The sequence below is a fragment of the Boleophthalmus pectinirostris genome, unplaced genomic scaffold (assembly GCF_026225935.1).
Source record: "Boleophthalmus pectinirostris isolate CB_2022bp ecotype Guang Dong unplaced genomic scaffold, ASM2622593v1 HiC_scaffold_15, whole genome shotgun sequence".
NCBI classification, from domain to species: domain Eukaryota; kingdom Metazoa; phylum Chordata; class Actinopteri; order Gobiiformes; family Gobiidae; genus Boleophthalmus; species Boleophthalmus pectinirostris.
The window spans coordinates 7,465,034-7,491,229 of NW_026571070.1; the positions used below are offsets into that span (position 1 = coordinate 7,465,034).

Sequence of the window (26,196 nt, forward strand, 5' to 3'; positions counted from 1 at the left end):
CCACAAAACACCACAACCAAAAACCTCGTCCTTCTCCTTCTCAATCTCCTCCTTAAAACATGTAAGTTGTTCATGTTCTGGCTCCGGTACGAGAGGAACTTTAAAATCTCCAGCTACTCAATGCTCGCATCCATGTTTGGACAACTTCCGTAAACACAGAGACGCTCGCTGCGGTTGACCTCGTCCTGTCCCTCCAGTGTCACATGCGGGACACTTTCGGGCCGTTTACTGTTCACACTGGAGTCACATACAAGTCACATTTAATTGAAAATGTGAACGACCTTGCAAAAACATCGGATTTCACAAAAAAATCGGAATTGAGCATTAAGCCCTGCAGCCTGAACGTAGAAATAGTGTATTGCCACTAGGGGAAGGACATTAATTACAATTAATTAATTACAAAGAAAACAATGCATTAAAAACATGAACACATTTTATCGCAGTTTGCAAGTCAAACAACATGGAAAGTTTTTCAGTGCACCGTGTCATGTGACGCCAATCATACTGACACACACAGTTCCGACTACAACAACAATAAAGCATGAACACGCGCTGGGTCTGCTGGACGGTAAATTTCTATTTAAAAAAAACTACCCGATGGAAGTATTGACAAAGGCGGCGTTTTACTGCGAACTGTGCAGAGAAGAGTTTCCACCTCAAGAAACACAGCACAGAAACAAAACCTTAACCCTAACTAGGGCCGTGCAAAATGATTGAAATATTGAAATATCGATATACCATATTGTTTAATGTGATGATACAGTATCGATATTGTGGGCTGTTGTATCGAAAATTATTTTGTTACAACGCTACAATTTGGTTACTTGGTCAGAGGAAGGAAACTCATTTCTGCGACACATTTGACATTTTCACTGTTTTGATGATTAAAATGTTTGTGTTTCATATGAACTTTGCACAAGAAGTGGTTCAACGAAGACTTTTATTATCACAAATTTTATTTATTGAACCGTATTGAATCGATTTGAAATATATTGTATTGAACCAAAACTGTATCGACTGAACATGTATTGAACTGTGTCGAGACATGTATCGTATCGTGGCCTGTGCATCAAGGTATGTATCGTATCGGCAACTTCTTAATGATACCCAGCCCTAAACCCTATGTTCAGAATGTCGCAACTTAAAGAAAAACGGCACTTTAACTTTAGTCTCTTCAGGTTTGGACAGGGCCCTTACCTTTGTCTGCTATTTTGAAATGAAATGCAATTCATTTTTCCAGATATTGAAAGAACTCGAGTTTAAAAGTCATGTTTGTCTGTATTATTTGATAAAGTTGTCAATGTTTTACAAAGCCTGTCATTAATTAGATTTTACTTTTATTTTTATAATCAAGTCCCACCCCTAATTGCCACTAAGAAGCCTAAACATTCAGGATTTGTGCGTTAAACTTGTGAATGAAACAAAACACAACTCCAGGTCTGTTTGTGATAAGTAAACATTATAACACAGATCAGAAAACACCCGCCGTAACAGTCTCCAAACTGCCCCGAATCCCGTCTCCTCTCCCTCCTCTGATCTTTGTCATTCAGCGACCATCTTGTTTTCAATTTCTCTTTTCTGTTGCCTTTTGAGTGCACGAAGCCGCCCTTTTTTTCTCTTCTCCACTGGCCCGGACCTCAAAGCACAATGGTTTGAGGAGAGCGCTGTTCAGATACTCTCACTGTACTTCTTCAAATCGCTTGTTGGCTGTCCAATGGCCGGCCGCACTGCAGTCGGAGCGGTGTTGGACCAGTTATGAGAAGCGAAGGGCTTCAGCGCTGCAGACAGTTCAAAGTAGAGAGTTTGTATCATCGTGGAACACAGAGTGGCATTGATAGTCTGGGAGCGAGGGAGCGAGGTTGCATCCGGAAGGGCATCTGAGGTAAAAATGTGCAAAGAACTAGAGCTGTACGTCTTTATTTAGTAGTAGTCAAAGGAGATTTAGTCAACCGAAATTGTTATTGTGTATGGATTAAGCGTTTATTTTACATTATAATGGATTTATATGGGACAACAGCAGAATGAAGAAGCTAGTGAGTGAGAAAATTTGTTGAAGATTTGGTACTTTTTGGTATTTATAAGTAAAAAGGCAGATTAAACTCATGATTCACAAGTTAAATCTGTCTTTAAATACAGTAAATACATTGTTTTTTTTTTTGCATGAACTCCCCCTGCACCTGTAGCCTTGCGAGTGCAGTTTGGGTCAGATACACAAAGATATACATAACAGTTTTGAGATTTTATGCTACAAATCTTTTTAGTCGACTAAGTGATCACCGGGACATGTCTTTAGTCGTCTTATAATTTCTGTAGTCGACTACAGAGGTAAAGTCCACATAAAATCTCAGTTTAGTGGGAAGATAATCGGTGTGTACTACAAATTGAAGCCATGTTTATAAAGGTGTTACCTCATCAAATAAATAACTGGAGTTGTTTGAGTAACTCTTTATTATTACTCTGTCGACATTTTCAAACCTGCGTGAAGCTGGCCCCACATCAAACGCAATCCTACACAAAATCTATGTCAGTCGTTTGTGCTGTTTTGTGCTACAAAAAGTTTTGTTTTTTGCTGCTTTCGTTTTTGAGATATTCATGATTCTTTTACAGGTCAAATTAGGGTCAGCCAGCCCCCAGGAAGCTTCAAAATGCTCTAAAACGGCCCAAAATGTTGTCAATTGTGTGTTCTTTGTTTGTACTGTTTTGTACTGCAAAAAAGTTTCATTTGTGTGATTATGGTTCTTAAGATTTTAGCAGTTTTATTTTCAGCTGATAACGTCATCCAGCCCCTCAAAATGTTAAACAGCCTCAAAACAGGCAGAAAAATATACAAAATGTTTGAATTGCGTTTGTCACGGCACAAAACAGCACAAACGAAATTCAAACGTCTTGTATAATTTTCTGTCTGTTTGAGGCTATTTAATATTTTGAAAGGCTGAAAATAAAACTGCTAAAATCTTAAGAACCAAAATCGCACAAATGAAACTTTTTGCGGCACAAAACTGCAGAAACGGAGCACAAACAATTGACGTAGTTTTTGTGTAGGTTTGCGTTTGATGTGGGGCCGACTTCACGGAGGTCATTTCCTCCTCGCTATGTGGAAATTTGTTCTTTGCATTTGAACCATCTTTCAGTGCAGCTGGCCCAGCACGTATCTCTAGATCTTGGGCTAGTCTTGGTCAGGACTAGCCTGATTCATCAGCCGGTTTCACTTCGTGGAAACTGTCTGTCGTCGCAGCATTAGGATTTGTTCGCTCAAGACGGGTATTTTTTTATTTAACTGATCTCTGCTATTTGGTCGTGACGTATGTAATGCACCAAATCCAGTAGGAAGAAGGGCAATAACGTCTTTCCCTTTGATAAAATTCACCAAACATTCTCTTTGTTCTGGCTTTAAATCCTCAATCTCGAGAATCGTCGCCAACACAGAATGTCTGTCTTCGTCTACATCCATCTCGACCGCTTTGTTTACTGTTGTGCTGTACCACAAAAGGGACCCAGACAGGCACTTGAGTTTGACGTCATGCCTTCACAGCTCTTCGCTGATTGGCCGGTGCGCGGTCTGCAACTTCCGGGGTTCTTGCAAACCGTCTAGTGTATTTCCGATTCCTGACTTAGTCGTCGTTGGAGAGACGGCTACATCAGGACTGCCTCAGCTGGAGGATTTGACCTATTGTGCGTTTTTTTGATGGGGGAAACCTGAGTACTTGGAAGAAACCCACCCAGACACAGAGGGAACACACAAACTCCACACAGAAAGGCCAGAAACGGAGCCGAAACTCGAACCCCCTTGCTGCGAGGCGAGAGTGCGTGCTCTTCAGCTACCATATTAATGAGAGTAAAAAATGCACTTGAAAAGAAGCGAAACAAGTCGTATCCAAAAGTAATCATTAGTATTCATAAAGCTAGATGTTTCTTTTTACCTCCTCCCTGGTGTCTACAGCGCTTAGATGCATGGTGATAATTATTGCACAGAGCACCATAACAGAGAATTCCTTTAGATTCCTTCAGTAATTACCACAGACTCCCTTAGCCTGTTTCCCATATTAAAAATGACTGTATTTACTGTCAAAGGCGTCTTAAAGAGAACAGTAGAACCTCGTCGGTCTGAGCGGGGAAATGTAAATGAAGATTTGATTAAGAACTCGAGCCCCTGTGGACCTGTAGGCTGCGTCTTTATAAGCACTTGATATCTGACTGTTCATATCCATGTTTATTCACAAGACTGCTGTAAAAATGAAGCATCGAGGAAGTATTGTGTATATTGTTTATGTTGTGTATCAATGTCGAACTCTGCCCATCTCTTAGTACTACGTCTTGGGGAGGGGCGTGTACAGGTCGAACTCTCGAGTAGGGGTGGATGATACTGACAAAAATGAGTACCTATCCTTTTTTTGCCTTCTTTTCTTTGCTTTCTTTGCATTCTCTTGTTCTCAGTGTTGCGATAATATTTTAACAATGCATCAGGAACTTGCTAAAATGTACCAGATGTCTTGGTTGAGGTTCAAGTCTTTAACAAAATGTGAATGAAGCATAAATTTAACAACAAAGGAGCAACATTTTCACATTATGCCCTCGTTTGGAAGGGTAAACTTGATATTTTAATATATTCTGGGTGCTAAAAAGAATACTAATATGTGTTATATATAAACACATTTTTCATTCCAAGGAATCTCAGAGTGCTACAGAGAAAACCAACCTTATTTCAGCCCTGAAACTCTTTAACTCTTGACTTCGAACTTCTAATGAACTGTCTCAATTCAATTCCTTTATTGTCACTGTAAAATTGTAAAATAACAACAGACATTCTGCTTGTTCTGGATTCAATGTTTAAGCAAACCTATTATTAAACATTCATTTTAATAAGAAAAAGTTTAACATTACATATCTCGAAAGAAGAGAAATCATGCAGATGTTGTTGAAATTTTTCCATAAATATTTAGTTTGGCCCACAACTTTGTACTAGTTTTTGATTTTGTCCCTCTGTGAGTTTGAGTTTGACACTCCTGCGTTAGAGCATCACACAAACTGCATAGTATTTTAAAAGTGTAGAGCACCCACCCTATGACACCCACCACATAAACATTACACCCACTACGTCAACATTAGAATACAGTACAAGTAATAATACCAGAGCAGCAGCAAAGAGGCAGAACAACAAATCATGACAATAAACCAAAAGAACTAAGACATCAAGGACAGGGGGACAACCAGATGTGTATTTAAATGTTCTGTTGAAGCAATGTAAAGTCCAGGTCACAGTTATTGTACAGGGTGGATATGATTCACTGACCGTATGAGGGGAGAGGAGGGAGCGGGTCTTTGTTCAGCAGCCTCACTGTCTGAGTGTACAGACTGTGGGTCAACGTAGATGTTCTGGTGCCTGTATCTTATTCCTGAGGGTAATAAGTGAAACAGGTGGTGGGCAGGATGGTGCTGGTCTCGCAGGACACGCAGAAATCTGTCTGAAATGATTTGTATGTACAGTGAGTGTGCTGCTGTTGTGTACTTTTGTGTGATGGTTGCTCTACTTTTCCCTGTGCTGTTGATGATTTCACATCAACCTGCTGAGGGACTGAAAATGGAAATGAATGTTAGGTTTATCTAAACATTGTAAACAAGAAGAAAGACAAGAGATTAATTCAGTTTTACTCGCGAGGAGAACGGGCAGAGAGCGGGCATCAAAACCAACAGTCTCCACACGTTCTGATGACTCAAGGCCGTTCTCCTCTTTTTATTTCATTAGGAGGCCCTAGTTACAGAATGATAATTCTCAAGGGGAAGGGGAAACAGCCAAGACATAATAAGAAACTGGTGCAGCTATGCATAGTCCAAACACATAAAACATGATTAACAATCAGGAGGTGCCTTAGGTCAGACACCATCATAACTCTTGCATGTGTGACAGTGGGAGTTGGCTTCATGTGAGGAATCATCTCGAGGTTCACTAGAGCGATAGGACACTGCACACAGTTGTCAAACACACAGAGGTTATTCAACAAGTGACAAGTGATTGGTACATTATAAATCAAAGAATTGTAGTACATAAATGGTTAACTCATAGGCATAGAATATCACACAAGTATTTAGCAAATATGGGATAATAAAATTATTCTGACAATTAACCACGCTGGCTATAATCTTTACATATTTACATTTTAAAAGTTAATTAATAATGTATGTGCTGCTCCTTTACAAATAAATAAATTAATCAAATCAAAACAAACTTTGCATGTGCCCAAAACAACAATTATAACATGATGCATTTTTCTGATATTTCTGGAAGTGAACTGGTCCTAAACCAAAGAAAGACCCAAGTATAATCCAGCTTTAAGGCAAAAATCTTAATAATATTGCGATAATGATGCAGTATGTAGCTTTAGAAACAACAGACAATATTATTTGGTATTGAAGAACCTGTGCAAGAGAGGCAAGTTTCCAGAGAAAGTCATGGAAAGATAACCCACCAAAAGAAAGTTACATAGTGCACCTTTAAATGTCTCAATGTTGGTAAACTCAGTAAAATAGATCTCAGTTTTGATGACTGTTGGTGCATAAAGAAAATAATGTGCTGAGCAAAATTAATTCTTTTAAAAACAAAATTATTAAAACACAGCAAGCAGATACTGTTGGTTTTCAAATTCTAGGATCGACTCTAGGGGTGGGACGAGACACAATTTCCACAAAATGAGACAAGATAAAAGACTAGGAGTGTAACGATGTCCAAGTCTCACGATACGATATCGTCACGGTACGATATCGTGGGAAAGCTCACAATACTGTGGGGAGGCTCACGATTAGGGATGTAACAATATCCAAATCTCTCGGTACGATATTTTCACGATTCACATCTCACGATACGATATTTATTGCGATTTTTTGTGGAGTTTAAAAACACATTGAAGCACGTCCAGTATTACCACATGACATTTTCAGTTTCAGAGAAGAACTCTACAGGATTTTGTGTGTTAAACATGTGTGAATGAAACAAAACACAATGTCAGGTATGATTGCGGTGAGGAAACTTTATAACATAGCTCAAAAATGTATTTAATATGTACCCGTTAAAGATTTTTTTTTTGTTTCATGTAAGAAATTATGTTTGTTTAGTTCAGTCCAGGTCAGTCCAGTCAAATGAAGCTTATCAATGTTCCCAGTTATAGGAGCAAATCTGGAGTTGAGTTCCATTTTAAAATAACGATATCCAAGTCTCACGATACGATATTTATTGCGATATTGTGGGAGGGGGGCTCATGATTAGGGATGTAACAATATCTAAATCTCTCTGTACGATATTTTTACGATATACATCTCAGGGTACGATATTTATTGCGATATTTTGTGGAGACTAAACAGCTAAAACTGTTAATATTAGGGATGGACATTCCATGAAATTTTCTTAATCGATCGTCGGAAGAATTAACGATCGATTATCGATTAATCATCAACGTTTTTATATTAAAATGATCATCATTATTATTACTATCTGCACTACTAATCTGCATAAATAAATTCAACTTTACGACATATAAACCGTAACGACTCTAGAGCCACATCAGCCCGTTTGACATTATAATGTGTTTAATTCAGTTTTGTTCAACTCTCACAGAAACAAAACTTAAAACGGCATCGCTAATTTGCATAAACTCAGCGAAAATAAAACTACAGCTTTTGTGTCGCTGATGCAGTTCAATTTCTGTCGGATTAAAAGACATGACTCAGTGGAATACAGGTTAGTGTGACCAGATTTGCGTTTGTCAAAACCAGGACACCGTACGGGAGGTGGGAGATGGGGACTCGTCATCGACATTGCGCGACTCTCACCTGGAAAAACTTTTTCCCACTAGACACCGAAACATATGTTCCTGCTTTGTGCACTGTGCACATGGCCCCACACTTGTCCCGAACACAACGGAAAGCTTGGAATTTCTTGTACAAATCATCGTTAAATACGCATTTGTGCTTCGGTACGTTGCAGACTGACCGATTGTTTGTGTCTCGCTCCTTCTGAGTGCAGAGAGACACATGTACACACCTGTTTGGTCACGAGACGCACAGCAACCTACATTCGGTTTGTCGATTAAAATTAACGTAATCGATGAAATTCTTAATGATCAATTATCGATTAATCATGCCCATCCCTAGTTAATATGCTACTTTTTTCTCTTAAAATGCCTTGACAAGACTTAATCCAAAAAACTAAGACTTAAAAGTGCTTAGAACTGTTATTTCTTTATGTAGTCTGCGCTGAAATGGAGCAAAGGATCATGGTCTATGTAGTTCCCTCTGTCTTTTTTGTTTTTTTTAAGCTGTTGCTGCACCATAACCCTTAATTTAAGCAAAGAGACTTGTAATTCAATATATTATGATGGTCCACGGTGTTATTGTCAGAACTTTGACGATACGATATCACAATATTTCTGTTATTGTTACATCCCTGTGAAAGATAAATACATGGTGCATTGTTGTTTTAGCACTGCTTTTTGTAACTTAAAAATCTAACTCCACACCATTCAAACCTTTTTTCCCCAATCCACTGAAAAGATCTCACAAGATAAGTTTTTTTTTTTGTTTTGTTTTTTATGTGTGCACCAACTCGTTTTCAATTTTGTCTTGGTGAAATGTTGTGGCACCAGATTTTGTTGAAGCAAAGATTGAAGCCGATCATTTCTGTTAAAAACTAGACCCAAGAATTCTCTGTATTCCAACAAAACCTGCACTTAAATAGTATAAATTTTATCTGCTCCCATCTGTATTCGATAAAATTTGTCTATGGAGCGTTAAAATGTCATCCGAAAAAGAGCGAAATCTTAACAATGGAAGCGCAAATGTATTTATTGTTGCCTCTCTTCCTCTAACACTTCCGTCCGTCCGGTTTCGCTCCCACTCGTCTCCCAAACTTCCTCCTTGTCCACTCTGCCTCTTTATTGTTGGCTGCACAAAAGAATCAATTCCCATCAATAAGCCCGCAGACACATCCCACTTCTCTGTAAAGGGGAGAAATAATTAGCGTGCCTCCTGCCTCCTGGTTTTCTAGTGTCTTTTGGAGCGATTCCCTTTGTGCTTCGGTTCTTCCGGCTCAAATCGGCCGTAACAATCAACTGTCCGGCACTGCGCTCCTCTAATCCTCCAGCGCCCGTCGATACCTGCAGTCCCAGGGGCGGCAGGGGCGGCAGGGGCGGCAGGAGCGGATGGCAGCTAATTGGCACTGATACTCTTGTTTTCAGGATACATTGATATATGGGCATGTGCCAGGTAATTTGGATTATACAGATCCAGTAGGGCATTATGGCGTCGGTCTCTCGTTAACAGAGGAGGGTAGAGCGGCCAAAAAAATAAAATATGAGTACAGTGAAAGGTGCATTGTGTAACTTTTCTGGTGGGGGGGGGGCGTCAAATGTTTTTACTTCATGGGGATGTTATGGCTCTGTCAGTCTCACAGTATGGCATCTTTGTGTAGGCCAAACTAGGTCAAGTTACAGGTCGGATCTGTGAAGAGGCGACCCCGCTCATAGTCAGAATGCCTGTTTTTTTTTTTGGCATTTTTGAGCTATAAATTCACCTGGAATTGAATAAATGTAAGGTAGAGCTGTTTAATATGTTTCATACTTGTTACGTTCCCAGTAGTGCTGCAATGGTACATGTATTAGTGCTGAACCATTTTGATGCAGGACTTTCGGTTCGGTGCAGGGATGTACACAAGTGAGTTCACGCAATTAGTGTGTGTTTACATTCCGCCACTACATGTGCAGCTACACAGAAGGCTCAGCTTTTTAATGTTCATGAGGGAACTCCGTGATTGGGGTGGAAGTGTTTTTTACAGCGCTTTATAGTTAGGACGGCCGCCTTGACTACATCCCTCCGAACCACGTGAATCCTCGCAAAACTACATTTGTTGCATCGCTGTCCTCACTTTCACCTGTCATGGAATCTCCACCCCCTGCGGTATTTTCAGTCACTGTGCAGTGTGCTGTTTTTTCTGGCCAAAAATATGAAGATTGAGTAAAACTTCATGCTGGAACTGTTAGTGCTGCGCTTTACATTTTGAAAAGTTTTCATATATTTGTTGCTTATTTGACAATATTTTATTTAACTTATTATTATTACCAAGCAGCACTTTGCATTTATTTTATTTTCCCATTCGTATCATGTTAAAACCACTGTACCGAAAATGAATCCGAGGTACGTATCGAACCGTGATTTTTGAGCACCACTACACCCCAGTTATTATGTTAAAAATACTTAAATAAATGTACGTTTGTAGCGAAGTCGCCTACAGGTCTAAACCAGGTCTAACCAGGACTAAACAGGTCTTAACCAGGTCTAAACCAGGGCTAAACCAGGACTAAACCAGGACTAAACCAGGTCTAAACCAGGTGTAAACCAGGTCTTAACCAGGTCTAAACCAGGTGTAAACCAGGTCTTAACCAGGGCTAAACCAGGACTAAACCAAGAATAAACCAGGTCTTAACCAGGATGAAACCAGGTCTTAACCAGGGCTAAACTAGGTCTTAACCAAGACTAAACCAGGTCTAAACCAGGACTAAACCAGGTCTAAACTAGGACTAAACCAGGACTAAACCAGGTCTAAACTAGGTCTAAACCAAGACTAAACCAGGTCTAAACTAGGACTAAACCAGGACTAAACCAGGTCTAAACTAGGTCTAAACCAAGACTAAACCAGGTCTAACCCAGGACTGACAGTTTTTAAAGATGCTATAACCAAATTTCCAATCCAGTCATAATTGCCCTTCACAATCTACATCTGTAATATACATTTTTCATCAAACCCGATTTCACTTTTTATTTAATACGCGGTAAAACGCTGCATCGATTTTCAACTGGCCTTTCCCCATTTCTATCGTCCCGACTTTTCCAAATGGACCAGCTAAGTGGCGAATCTGAGCAAAATTGGTTGCATTTGCTCCATTTAATGTTAATCCTTTTTATTGAAACTAATAGAGGTACATTGAGTCTAAGCGCACGTATGAGTAATGGGGAAAGCCTTTGTAAACAGCATCATTCTGGGTCCGGGCTATGTTTTTCATTACTCTCTCATTTGAGTCCATTTTAATGCACCGTATTGGAGTCAGCCCCTTTTATAATAACGCGTATTTCAAAGCACCGATACGTGACCGCGTTCTGTAAAAAAAAAAACCTCCGTCAATATGCTGGTGACTAATTGCCTCTTCATTAAACGTGAGTTAGTGCCGTCTCCGTGGCGACGGGTAATATTTGGACTTCACGCGGACACGCCCCCCCGTCTGGGCTCGTTTGGGAGCCCCGCCCACGGAATTAGCCTCTTCAGTTGTATGTAATCACAAACAAATTATATTCTGTTTGTATTCACGACATGCGCGCGCACGCCACTCGCTTGAATACAAATGCAGCGGGGACCGGAGCGAGATTGATTGCAAAGTTAACACGGAAGCTTTTGTTATTTCACTGTTGGGAATGGAAACAATACACAACACAAATATTTAAATACCTGTACCTTTTTTTTCCTCCTTTTTTTATATATTTGAGCCTGAACAGATATATTGAGCTCAAAATAAGTCAGTTTGCCGTCTGCAACTAATTAGAAAGTGTTTTATTGTCCGAAAGTTCGGGGAGTTCATGTTGGCATGCTAGTAGTTGTTAGTTTTACCATCATGGCAAAAGGGAAAAGCATTTATAAACTTATTGTGGTGCTCAGACTGCGTAAAGCAGGGGTGTCAAACTCATTTTGGTCCGGGGGTCGTATCCAACCTACTTTGATCCCAAAGGGGCCGGATCAGAAAACTCACGTCATATAAACCCCAAAAATAACAATAAGTTTAAATATTTGTGCAGAGAAACACAAATCTATCACAGAAATCTGTTTTAATTGATGAACTCTTTCTTTTACAAAATATTATAATATTATGAACAATCTGAAACTTTAAGAAAAATGTAATTTCAACATAGTGTTTTAACATTAAATTGTATGTAAATAGGAATAAGTCCATTTTTTTGGGGGGATCCTGCACTCGGCTCCACTTTTCTCATTTTGGACATTTTGTTGATGAGGGTGTCACGGTCAACAGTCAAAACGATCGTCCTTTAAGAGCGTTTGGAAAGAGACAAGTCTTCATTTGTGCTGCTCTGGTGGGAGGGGCCACGTACAGAGACGCTGGAGACACTGCTATGATAAACACCACAGAAAATACAATATTTTAAAAGAAAATATAATTAAAATATTTTAGTAGAAAATCAGCCGAGGGCCACATTAAAGCTCTTGGAGGGCCGGATCTGGTCCCCGGGCCTTATGTTTGACACCTGTGGCGTAAAGTAAGGGAGGAATAACTTTAGACCATTGCAAACTGTTTCAAATAAACTAGTTCTGTTATTCACGTTTTGAAGACAGTGATAATCAGATTTAAGACTGTTAAAATCAGTATTTTTATATTTTTGTTTATAAATTATACAGGGCAATGTTATTATTATTATTAGTCTGTAGATGTACAAATCAGATCGGTGGAGAGGAGAGCCCACTCACAGTATAGATTAAATAACTGTTAGGTTTCCCAAGGTAAGTTTTTAAAGCAACAAAAACAAGTTAATTAAATAACTTAGTGTGGAACATTTCAGGCCAAGTTTTAATATCTCCAAGGAGTCAAGCATGGCAGCCCAACCAGGATCCTGCATGGGTCCATCTTTGGAGACCTGCACCCACCCGCATTTGCGCAGTACAGCACCACCCCCCACCCGTTAACCCGTGATTATCTGAACGTTAAATTCGCACATGCCCAGACCCGCTAACATTCCATCCTTTACTCGCCTGTGCTCGTGAAGAATCAAGGTCAGCCCAATAGTCCAGGACTAAACCAGGATTAAACCAGGACTGAACAAGACTAAACCAGGACTAAACCAGAACTAAACCAGGACTGAACCTACACTGAAAAAAAAAAGTTGCTGGATTTGCGTAAAAAAGTTATGGAAAGCGGTTGCATGCAATAAAATGATGTTTAGGCTTTGAAACTTATTTCGATTCCCTGTACACATATTTTTCTCAGAATATGAACGTCACTTTTTCATGTTGATGAAATTTGATCAAATCTTGCTGAATATGCATATTTATCTGATGTTACCTTATCGTGAAATGTATAAGTCTGTATAATTTAATTTAATTGATCTAATTCTGTAAAAGAATACAAAAACAGTCTTTAGTTTTCCACAGATCTGTATTGTCTTAAACAGAATCAAACACAAAGAGAGCACAGGGACAGAGACACACAGTTTGGAGCTGGACAGTGTGAAGATTTATTCCAGTGAAGAAGCTCTGGTCTCTGCCTGTGGACACAGAATAACACATGATTACATTATGATGATCTACTTTGTTGTACATGTTTTGAATACATTTAAAGTACCTATAATGGGCCAGAACAGAATCACAAGAACATTAGAACTGTATCTGCAGAAACAAAACTCACCGTGTGCTGCTTTTCTTCCTCTAACAATCTAAAACTACGATAACTGTTTCAATAGAAGTTAAGTTTGAAAAATGTGTTTAAAATCATTTTAGTTGAGTTTACTTACTTTGTTCATCTGTGCTCTGTGTTTTGTTGGTTCTCAGACATCTTCCTTTTTTCTGAAACATCAGCTATCACATTCTTGAACTTCCCCACAGCTCCAGCAGAGTTCTGGATATCATTCTTTGTTTGTAGACGACTCTGGAATAAACACATTCAAATCTTAGTACAACTGTCACACTCTTGTAGATGGACAGTCAAAAACAATTTGTCTCACTATAAACACTCCTTACATTAACTCTAATTTCAAATAAAACACCACAAACATGTTTTAACAATGACGACATTCTAGTCCAGAGAAGCATATAAAATCTTTGAAAAGTCTCACCTCCAGATCAGCTCTGATAATCCTCCTGCTCCACACTGTGTGTCTCTGCTCCTGGAACTGTCCTGTGTCCTGTTACATTAGAATTTTCCCTCCAAAAGTTTTGGGGAGGAGAATTCCAGAGGGAGGAGCTTCACCAGAGATTATAATAAAGTCATGTTTCCGCAACCTGATTAAAACATGCAGGTCTAACATCGACCACAATCAAGCGACCTTTGTAAGATTTAAACATGCTGGACAGAGAAATGTAAAAAAGTCATGTTATTGTTGTTAAATTTGTTTTTGCAATTTGAGCAACCCCTCTCGGACCATTTTTTCAGTGTATGCCGTGTCATTAGCGGATTATAAATATATACACACCGCAAACCGCAGAGCTGATCAACAGGACTACAGCAGGACTACACCAGGATTACACCAGGACTTGACCAGGACTGAACCAGGTCTAAACCCGGGGAGCAGTCGCTGAGCCCATCACCTCCGCTGATGGTTTTAAGTAATAAAAACACTAAAGTCTCTCTCAGCCTGGTCCATCGTTCTGGGAAAAGTCCAGGAAATGGCACTTGTTTTCAGGGCAACAGACGCCCTGGACACATGTCAAGTACTTTTCTCCAATTCGTCGTTCATTTGATTCACCTGACCCGCCCACATATCCACCTGTAAAATTCCAGAACATTAAAACCTGCTTGTTTCAGCAACAGAAATACTGCACAGTGTTTCTTAAAAGGTAATGTAGCCTGTATAGAATTTTTATGGTCAGTGTTTTGCCAATGGTGTTGATAAATAAAAATAAGCAAAAGTACAGCAACAAGTGTATATGTGCGCCGTTATAAAACTGGAACTTGGGTACAGTTACTGAATGGTTCTCTCTGTTCGTTCAATGTTAGTTTCATCTTCGGTTTTGTTATAAGTGAAAACCAAGTGTTATGTTATAGACTTCTGCAGGCTGGAAATAGCTGATCAAGGCCAAAGAAAAAACATATAGAAAGGGAGCTGTGTGCTTTTTACACACAGCTACAGGAGCAGGTGGTGAGTGGAGCATGAACTCAGTGATGAAGTAACATTTTTATAATCATAACTTTTAAATAAGCACCAAATGAGCTATTGTGCTACAGCTATCAATGCATATATATTTATTTATTCATTTTTATTTATTTATTTTTATTTATTATTATTATTATTATTATTATTATTATTATTTTTTTTTTTTTTTTTTTTTTTTATGGGGCTGTAAATGATTTTTATTTTTATTTTCTTTACATTTTAGTCTACATCGCAGGCAAACACATACAGGCAAAAGCAGGCCCAAATCAAGTCTAGATCAGGAATAAAGTGGGACCAAAACAAGTCTAGATCAGGACTAAACCAGGACCAATCCATGCACAGATTGGGACTAAAGAAGGACCAAACCAAGCAAGGCGTTGGGGGCAGGAGTGCTACTTGGATATGCAAAAAAATGTGCAGAATTGTTCTTTTGGTGCTCTTCAGTGTAGGGACCAGTGTTAAAAGTTAAAATACGGCCGAAACTCGTTGGCGTATTTTAACTTTATTTGCCATGTGGTATTTTAAAGGCTTTTAATTATTTTGTACTTTTTCAGTGCCTCAGTTTTTTTCCTACTTTGTATTTAAGGACCAAGTCTAGATCAGGACTAAAGTGGGACCAAAACATGCCTAACTCAGGAATAAACCAGGGCCAAACCAAGTCTAGATCAGGACTAAACCAGGACCAAACCAAGTTTAGATCAGGGTTAAGACAAGACCAAACAAAGTCTAAATTAGGACTAAACTGTGACCAAACCAAGTCTAGATCAGGTCTAAACCAGGACCAAACCAAGCCTAGACCAGTGACAAGCCAAGACCAACCCATATCTTGATCAGGACTAAACTGGGACCCAACCAAGTCTAGTTCGAGACTAAGCCAAGACCAAACCAAGTCTAGATCAGGTCTAAACCAGGACCAGCTCTGTGCTGTCTGTATTTATAGTTACACTGTGTATCTTTCCTCAGGGACCTGCTTATCACTGTGATGACATTATTGCTTCATCTGGAATATCCCGCAGTACGCCTTTAAACGTATCCATCCTGCATTCGTTCAATTAAAGTATTTTTTATTGCTTAAAAATACCTTGAAATACATGCATTTTTATTTTATTTTTTAAGTGGTGCCACCTCACATCACACGATCCTCCAAGCACAGAGCTTTTTATTGTTCGAGGAGAATCAGGAAGTGTGTGGTTAGCAGGCTAGTTGTGCTTAGCATTGCTGCGACGCAAAACTTTGATCTGTGAGTTGTGAAAAAAAAAGGCTTATAAAGAAAAAAATGTGGATAATCAGGAGGCTTTGAATCCATAAGTTAAGTGAGGAATATTTTTGTACCATTGCAAACTGTTTTTTTCATGTTATAAGTCGGTAAAAATCAAGTCCAGCCTTTAAGTAAAGCCCAATGTTGGTCTGTAAATGTAATTATAAAATGTTATACTATGGAATCAGATCCTTCCTTATCATAAAACAGTAGCTCCAGTGCTCTAGACTTCAGGATGTCCGACCAGCTCTTACTGGGAGTTTCTACGGGAATTATCTGTACTACAAGAGCTTGGCTGGTTTCGAATCACTTCTCTTAAAAGCCCCAACTAATTCAATTTGGGCTGAACGGTGCAAGCACAGGTCAATTTCTATGCACAAAGGCTGGAGATTAGCCCTTTTAACCTGCTACATTTCCTCTCCTACCCTCAAGAATTATACTTTCACTTTTACAACTTGATTTTGTGGCGTGGATAATTTAATTCTCTCAGTATTTCCCACAGAGTGCATTCATACTCGGATGCACACATGATAACATCTGGGACTGAACTGGGAGCTAAACCAAGACCAAACCAAGTCTAGATCAAGACTGAACCAGGACTAAACCAAGTCTAGAGCAGGGCTAAGCCAGGACCAAACCAAGTCTAGATCTGGACTAAACAGGACTAAACCAAGTCTAGAGCAGGACTAAGCCAGGACCAAACCAAGTCTAGAGCAGGAGTAAACCAGGACCAAACCAAGTCTAGAGCAGGGCTAAGCCAGGACCAAACCAAGTCTAGAGCAGGAGTAAACCAGGACCAAACCAAGTCTAGAGCAGGAGTAAACCAGGATCAAACCAAGTCTAGATCTGGACTAAACCAGGACCAAACCAAGTCTAGAGCAGGGCTAAACCAGGACCAAACCAAGTCTAGATCTGGACTAAACCAGGACCAAACCAAGTCTAGAGCAGGGCTAAGCCAGGACCAAACCAAGTCTAGATCTGGACTAAACCAGGACCAAACCAAGTTTAGATCTGGACTAAACCAGGACCAAACCAAGTCTAGAGCAGGACTAAGCCAGGACCAAACCAAGTCTAGATCTGGACTAAACCAGGACCAAACCAAGTCTAGATCTGGACTAAACCAGGACTAAACCAAGTCTAGAGCAGGGCTAAGCCAGGACCAAACCAAGTCTAGAGCAGGAGTAAACCAGGACCAAACCAAGTCTAGATCAGGACTGAACCAGGACCAAACCCAGTCCAGATCAAGATTAAAATGGGACCAAACTAAATCTAGATTAGGACTAAACAGGGCCAAACCAAGACTAGATCAGGACTAAACCTGGACAAAACTAAGTGTAGATCAGGACTAAAGCAGGACCAAACCACATCTAAATCAGGGCTAAGCCAAGATCAAACCAAGTCTTGATCAGGACTAAACCGGGATCAAATCAAGTCTAGATCAAGACTAAACCCAGACCAAACCAAGTCGAGATAAGGACTAAACCAGGATCATGCAAAGTCTAGATCAGGACAAACCCAGTCTAGATCAGGACTAAAAAAGTGCCAAACCAGGAAACCAAGAAGAGCCTCATTATAATATTTTATTTGTAAACTTGAATTATTTATATTTTAAACACCACATATTCAATGACTGACTTTCCCTTTTCCGTTTTTTTAATTTATTTTTTTATTGTTGGCTGTGTGCATGGGACAGTATTTTCTCAGTATTAGCTCTATTATTACGGCCAAAATATTTGTGATTAAACATTATGTCTTGACATTTATTAAAATTGTAAATGTTTTAAAACCCTTAACTCAGATTAAAGTCTAATTTGAGTAACAGAGCTTCAGACAGAGCAGTGCCTACAGTTAGCACCACACCCTCAGGGAAAGTCCATGACATGAGCCGCAAACGATCAATTATCACTATTATTCACAAAGTACCACAGCCCCGTCTCTAATAAAATGGAGCTACAATTGTAATCACAGTTAAAATGCAATAATATATATACTTTTTTTTTTTTTTCTGGTTGACATTTCCACTTTGGCCTTGGTTCCGATTTACGAGAAAAAAAACGTGTTCTGTGTTGACCACAATTGAAGCTTTACTTGTTTCATTTAGTTTATTTCCCAAGTGCAAAATACCAACGCACAAGAGCAGGAAATATAGCATGCGGCGTGCGGTGAAAGTGAATGTGTGTAGAGAAAAGAGATGGCGGTGTATTTGTTAATAACTCTAATGCGTCACATAAGCCTGTAGTGCCATCATAGCCTCCATAGTGCAATTATAATGGGTTAATGAAGCCTGTAATACTATTTGAGCAACACCTCGAGTGTTAAATGGAAGCACAGTGGTTCACACCCAGATTTTAAATAACAGTTTCGATGATGAAGCGTCGCCCAGTTTTGTGTCATTTGTTTAGGAGTTCAGAGCGAGTCTCAAAATAAAGGACGTTTTAAAGGTCCTGTATTACGCAAATTGACTCTCGAGAGCTTTTAGTCATGTTATAAAGCTGTTACCTCCTCAGAAACACACCTGGAGTTGTCCAAAATCCGTGTATCATTCGTTCATTTGTTTTTCAATATAAAACCGAAAATAAGAAAACAAAGAAACAACGAAAACAGGACTAAACCAGGACTAAACTGTTTTCAGTCCTTGTCTGGTCCCGGTCTCAGTCCCGGTCTGGTCTCAGTCCCGGTCTGGTCCCAGTCTCAGTCCCGGTCTGGTCTCAGTCCCGTTCTCAGTGCTGGTCTGGTCCCGGTCTGGTTCCGGTCTCAGTCCCAGTCTGGTCCCAGTCTCAGTCCCGGTCTGGTCCCGGTCTCAGTGCCGGTCTGGTCCTGGTCTGGTTCCGGTCTCAGTCCCGGTCTGGTCCCAGTCTCAGTGCCGGTCTAGTCCCGGTCTCGTCCCGGTCTCAGTCCCAGTCTAGTCCCGGTCTCAGTGCCGGTCTGGTCCCAGTCTGGTCCCAGTCTGGTTCCGGTCTCAGTCCCAGTCTAGTCCCGGTCTCAGTGCCGGTCTGGTCCTGGTCTGGTTCCGGTCTCAGTCCCGGTCTGGTCCCGGTCTCAGTCCCGGTCTGGTCCCGGTCTCAGTCCTGGTCTGGTCCCGGTCTCAGTCCCGGTCTGGTCCCGGTCTCAGTGCTGGTCTGGTCCTGCTCCGGTCCCAGCCTCAGTCTTGGTCTCAGTCCCGGTCTGGACCCGATGTCAGTCCTGGTCCTGTTCCCGGTCTCAGTCCCGGTTTGGTTCCAGTCTAGTCCTGGACCTGGTTTAGTCCTGGTTCAGTCCATATGTGGTGCAAAAGTCCATCATCACAGTTTAAGTCACAGAAACAGGAAACAAATCATTACCCGTTTTTTAAATTTTGGTTTTGGAGACAAATAATGAAAAAAAAACAGTTGTTATTTTTTTCATTTTCTTATTTTTTATTTCATTTTGAAAAAGGAATGACTGAATGATCCAAAAATGTTTATTTTGTCTTCTTATGTATCCAAGAAGTTAATACCTGGAGTTGTGTTTTTGTGTTGGCATAGAGGACACCTCCAGCACAGAGCCGACCTACAGTGACACATGGCTGAAGTTTGCCTGATAAAAGTGTTCAAATCCATCTGTGTTTGTCACGATGTGCATTTGGTTTGGTAAATGTGCCTCTGGTAAATTCCCCTGCAAAACCAGAATGTAACTCCAGTTCGGAACTTGAAAAAACAGGTTTAAAAATCCTACCCTCTTTCTTTTTGTGGGTTTTCTCAATCTGTATCTGAGGGTCCAAAAAGAAGTGAAAAAAAAAAGAAGTAAAAGTGTTTAAGTGCAGAACAGTTTGCTTTCTTTGTAGTAGGTAGATCATTTTGACTTGGTCATTTTAGAAGTAGCTCACGTGCTGAAAAAGCGTGGGCAGAGTGTAATAATCACATTCCAGATTCTGAAAACTACCAATGTGACTGGTTTATGATTTTGTTGAAGATTCATTCATTTATTGTCGCTGATCTTTCTGTCATCATTTAAGCATCTAATGTGGTTCTGAAAGTGCATATTTGATTTAGTGTTTCAAAGCAGATGTTCAGTTCTCGTTTTCTAATCTTTTAATTTGTCACTAAAAATACGATTCTTTCAATTCTCCCGAAGAGTGATATTGTCTCATGCTTTACCGTGAACCACAAAGCCGTATACTTATTTTGTAAACCCGCCCTCGAGGCTCTGACCTTTCATATCCCGGAATCATGTCCCATTATTCCGACCGTGTTTACTTCTTCTCAAAACCTGACTCACTTGAACTCTTGACACAAAAATAGTCGCTGCAGAATCCTCCTTCCCTGACCCGTTTGTTTATGTTGTGTTCTTCTTTTTCCTTCTTCGTCTGCAGGTACGTCGGTGTTGCAGGTCACGGCGACTGACGCGGACGACCCCACCTACGGGAACAGCGCCAAAGTGGTGTACAGCATCCTCCAGGGGCAGCCGTACTTCTCCGTCGACCCCAAAACAGGTGCGGAGCTAAAAATCGAGGCTATACGCGAGCTGAAATGACTTGAATTAAAGGTGCATTGCGGAGCTTTCGCGGTGGACGGTGCAGACTACCTACTTACTTCGCCTAGAATGTTCCATGCTCTGACATTAACCATATCCCTCTAGCTTTTTTTTCATTACGTTGTGTTTCTATTGCTTAAAAATACAGTGATTCCTTCTGTGAATAGAGGCGACTCTCCACAGATCTGAACTGTAATGTAATCTTGAGAGCCGTTTCTATGGAGGAATGTGCGGCAGTTACCAGAGGTGGGACCAAGTCATTATTTTGTAAGTCTCAAGTAAGTCTCAAGTCTTTGACCTCAAATCTGAGTCAAGTCCCAAGTCAAAGACAGGCAAGTCCAAGTCGATTCTCGAGTCACTGGCCCATAAGTCCAAGTCAAGTCCAAGTCGTCTGCTTTGAGCTTCAAGTCATTTCAAGTCTTTAAACTAAAGTATCAAATATGGTTTTGTTTTATGCAATTTCTATGACTTGTGAGCTAAATTGTACTTAAAAAGTCACTGTTTTGCCCTAAATATGTTAAAAATGTGTTCCATATAGTTGTTTTTGCAGTAGATTGCATTTACCATCTCAAGTCCCAAGTCACTGACGTTCAAGTCCAAGTCAAGTCTCAAGTCTTAGTCCATTTTATCAAGTGAAATCTCAAGTCCTTAAAATAGTGACTTAAGTCTGACTCGAGTCCAAGTCACGACTTGCAAGTCCCAACTTCTGGCAGTTACCATGGTAACACATTGGCAAACACAGCCTGATAAATTAGATTGTCTGAAAACTCAAGAAAAAATGAAATACTATTTGTTTTATGTATGAACTGTGACTTAAAAAACAAAAAAACAACTACAACAACAAAAAAAACTAATGTATATTTTTTCTTCTGACCCATATTCTAAAAGTCACAAACCTTCGCATGGAAGTGCACCGAACACTCTGAACCAATCGCAGAGCGGAACATTCGCTGAGCCAATGAAACGCTTCGAAGCGATTGACACGCAGAGCGAAGCAGTAGGGGGAGGGACCGACACTTCGACACTTCGGTCACGTGAGCGGCTGCTGCGAGACAAGTTGTTTCAGAAAGAACGAGACGTGCTCCGGAGCTCCGTCTCATTTGCCCATCACTAGAAATATCTGTGAAGAGGTGACCCCAGTCACAGTAACAATGTCATGTTTTAAAGGTATTTTTGAGCAATAAAAGCGCCCATAATTGAATAAATCCATATTATATAAGTTTAAAACAATATTGTGGAACATTATAGATTAAAAAAAAAGAGCATCTCCATGGTGGCGAACTCCTACCTTACGCAAGTTACGCAATGCACCTTTAGATAATTTAACTTGTCCAGTGTTTTTGTAAGTTAGAATAAATCAGCATTATGGTTATTTTCAGTAAAAGCTACATTTAGTTTGGACATTTTTATCTTGCATACAGGAACTTAGGTTGTGTTTGTGGAATTTTAAAACCAAATCCTTACATTTCATCCCTTTTAAAGTAAAACGAAAATGCGAATTAGTCAAAACTGCTCTTTCCAAAGCACATTTCTATAACTCAAGTCATTTTCACTTCAGCAGACATTTGTTTTTGCAGTGCATCCTGTGCCGTTAGCGCTATAATAACTGTAAATGCGACTCATAACTTTGCTGTGATCTTCTTTGTTCTGCTAAAGTGTTGTGTATATCAAACTCCGCGCACTGTCTGTCTGATGGCACTCCTATTCCCACTGTATTACCGCAAACATCATAAACGCCACCGAGGCATTCTCACCAGAGTTATGGCCTATCCTCGCAAGACCGCCATTCCCCGCCGCACGCAATCCGCTTTTTGTCCGCTATTTCCAAGTCCTACGGGGTCATCAGCGGCTTTTGTAGCGGAGACGTCAGAACGCGATTGTTTTAAAGGAGAAACAGGGAAATCCATTGTGGTTTCTATATTGCGGTATTGTCTGAGAGCTTCCTCCTGGAGTCTATTAAATGTTAATAAACCTCCAAAGTGCCAGGCATATAACTTTTATGGATACGTTGCGCGCGCTATTGTGAGGACTCGCTGTTCGTTCCGCGTGTTTTTTAAAGTGCACTTGGCTCGGCTTTAGCGCGTCGCCCCCCCCCGCTGAGTCCTGCTAACAACTATTTTCTTTGTAGGAAGTGATTCATGGCGGTGGTGAGGACTCGGATCAGAGAGAGTCCTTTTTAGGTTTAAACCAACTGGATTTCTGCGTTGAAAATGGCAACGCAGATGAGAGACGCGTGTGAGGCTCATTCTGCTTTCTGATTGGATAGTGTTGAGAGCAACGTCTGTGGAGGAATGTACAGCAGTTACCATGGTAACACATCGGCAAACCCAGTCTGAAAAATTTGATTGTCTAAACACTCAAGAAAAAATACAAAATGAAATACTTTGATTGTCTAAACACTCAAGAAAAAATACAAAATGAAATACTTATATGTTTTAACTGTGAACCGTGACTTAAAAAAACAACAACAACTAATATGCTTTTAAGAATATTTTATAGAAGGGAAAAAAAATGTGATTACTTGATTAATTAAAGTAAATAATCAATAAATGACTCGATTACTAAAATAACTGTTACGAGCGTTCATGGTCTTATTTAGGAGTTTGATTTTCAAGAAAAAGGTGAGAGAGACTGCAAAACGACATTACTTGGTGAATGAACTTGGAGTTGTATAATAAATTTCTCTACAAGAAAACACGGTGACAACACGTCAGCCATTTTGGTAGGCAAAAAGCATCTGAATCAACAAGTCAACATCAACATCGTCAACAGTTATCATCAAGTTTTAACTTTTCAAAGTAATGTTTTTTATCTTCAACATTAAGTAAGTAAGTTAGAGTGAAATAATGAAGTGATGTCAAAACAATTACATGCAAAAGCTGCTTCAGAATAATAGACGTACGGAACACAATTGTCAACACAAACAAGCGGCCCGACTGACTTTTTGCCGTTCAGCCACAGTGCACGTGCGGAAAAGCCGTATGTAAACAAAAACAACGTTTTCTCGTATTGGAGGAACGCAATGTTCACATCAGCAAACACAGACAAAAATGTTTAAGATCATCTTAATACTCAAGAAAAAAATACTAATTTGATTTAAATACATTTTCAGGAGCCTGTAATCAATACAAGCGTTCGTGGTCCTGTTTAGGTGTTTGATTTTCAACAAAAAGGTTAGAGTGACTAATGCTTTTTTCTCTTGTGCTCGGGACCGACCTCTACCTCAAGAAAGTGCAATAGAACAGCCAATCAAATCAGGTTTCCAAAAGAGAAACTCGGGCTAGTTCGGTGCAGACCGAGTCGGATATATTTCAGAACATGTAATAGTCAAACTGCCATAACTGAGTCTTCTGTAGCTAATGTTAGTTAACAGACTACATTTATTAGTAGGAGCTAGCGATACCTTACATTAACTACGTAAGCTAACAAAATAAACATTAAACTTTCTTGGGCATCCATATTTTCCCCAACTGCTGCAATGGAACGCATTTACAATATTCAATAGACGCATTAAGAATCTCTGACTTCAGGTCATTGCTCAATGCTTCCTGGGAAGCTGCTCCACATACAAAATGTTCACTGTAAACTCGGGATGATTTAGACAGTCAAAGGTTTTCTTTTTCGTCCTTCCCGTGGATCAATCCTGCCCATCGCCTTCACCTTTCACTATTTTTCAATTCCGTTGGGAAGGGAAACAGTTTGAACAGAGGTTTGAGTCACACACATCTGATTCCCTTTTGCATTTATGGAGTTCGCACCAAAATTTCTCGAGCTGTTTTCTGCTGTTAGGATCCAACAACCACACAATTACGATGTCTGAATCCCAAAACTAAAATATGACGATATCAGAACCAGAAATAAAAGTGATATGGTTCAAAAGACTTGAAAAGATCGACTTTATCAGTAGACGCATCCCACTGGGAAAACAAACATGGCGGTTTGATGCTCACTTTTTCAGAAAATCTTTCCCAGTATGCATTGCGCAATGACCGGAAGTTCCAGCTAAGTCTTTAAAAACAAAACAAAGCTCAGATCAATTTTAACTCGAGTAACTGAGCTTCAGACAGAGCAGCGCCTCCGGTTAGCTTCACCCCACAGGGATTATTAATGACTCAATAAACATCAGGTCCGGCCCCTTTGAGCGTGTACGGCGTCAGTGTAACGCACGACTTCTTCGCTGCAACGCAAATGAAGAGCGGAACATTTGCATCGCGTCCCTCGGGGAAAAGGCTGCAGGGTTTGATGGAAACTGAGAAGCTGTGAGTTTTCTGAGGCGGATACGTGGCCGTCACCTGTACCTGCTCCTCGTATCTATTTTTAATTCACTTACAACTGATGTTTTCATTTGTCCTGGTCCCGCGGGTGCAGGGAGTCTTTGAAAATACGACAGTGTTAATGACTCCCATACATTAAACTCCGTTACATCCAGGCACAGACTGTAAATGAAATATGACACAACAGAAACATGACCTGAAAATCTGATCCACACGGCACAGGTAAAGTTTATATATTAATACTATGCGCCGGATATCGTCAACATTATACAAACTGAAGCAAACTGAAAACACTACTCTGTTAAAGGCTCTGTTAGTCAAATTATTACTTAATTTGATGTTTATTTTAACACAATCTGACCAGGACTAGACTGGGACTAAACCAGGACTAAACGAGGACTAGACGGGACTAGACCGGGACTAGACCGGGAATAAACCATTTCAAGACCGGGACTAGACTGGGATTAGACCGGGACTAGAGTGGGAATAGATCGGGAGTAGACCAGGACTAGACCGGGACTAGACGGGGACTGAATGGGACTAAACCGGGACTAGACTGGGACTAAACCAGGACTTAACGAGGACTAGACGGGACTAGACCGGGACTAGACCGGGAATAAACCATTTCTAGACCGGGACTAGACTGGGATTAGACCGGGACTAGAGTGGGAATAGATCGGGAGTAGACCAGGACTAGACCGGGACTAGACGGGGACTGAACGGGACTGAACCGGGTCTAGACTGGGACTAGACTGACACTAGACTGGGACTAAACCGGGAGTAGATCAGGAGTAGACCAGGACTAGAACGGGACTAGACTGGGACTAAATTGAGATTAGACTGGGACTAGATCGGGGCTAGACCGGGACTAGACCGGGACTAGGCGGGGACTGAATGGGACTAAACCGTTACTAGACCGGGACAAGACCGGGACTAAACTGGGACTAAACTGAGACTATACCGGGACTTGACCAGGAGTAGAACAGGACTAGAAGGGGACTAAACTGTTACTAGACCAGGACTAGACCGGGACTAGACCGAGACTAAACCAGGACAAAACCTGGACTAGACCGGGACTAGACCAGACTAAACCGTTACTAGACCAGGACTAGACTGGGACTAAACTGAGACTAGACCGGGATTAGACTGGGACTAAACCGGAACTAGACCGGGACCAGACTGGGACTAAACCGGGACTAGACCGGTACTAGACTGGGACTAGACCGGGACTAGAGTGGGAATAGATCGGGAGTAGACCAG

General features: G+C 40.5%; 1 protein-coding gene across 1 annotated transcript in view; it reads left to right on the plus strand.

Annotated features, from left to right (window-relative positions):
* The window catches only part of LOC110156593 (cadherin-18), a 354,498-nt gene that overhangs the window by 90,751 nt on the left and 237,551 nt on the right, over positions 1–26,196 (plus strand). The window contains exon 3 of the mRNA XM_020920794.2: positions 20,502–20,621. Within this exon, the coding sequence (XP_020776453.1) occupies positions 20,502–20,621 (120 nt within the window). The remainder of the gene's footprint in view (positions 1–20,501; positions 20,622–26,196) is intronic.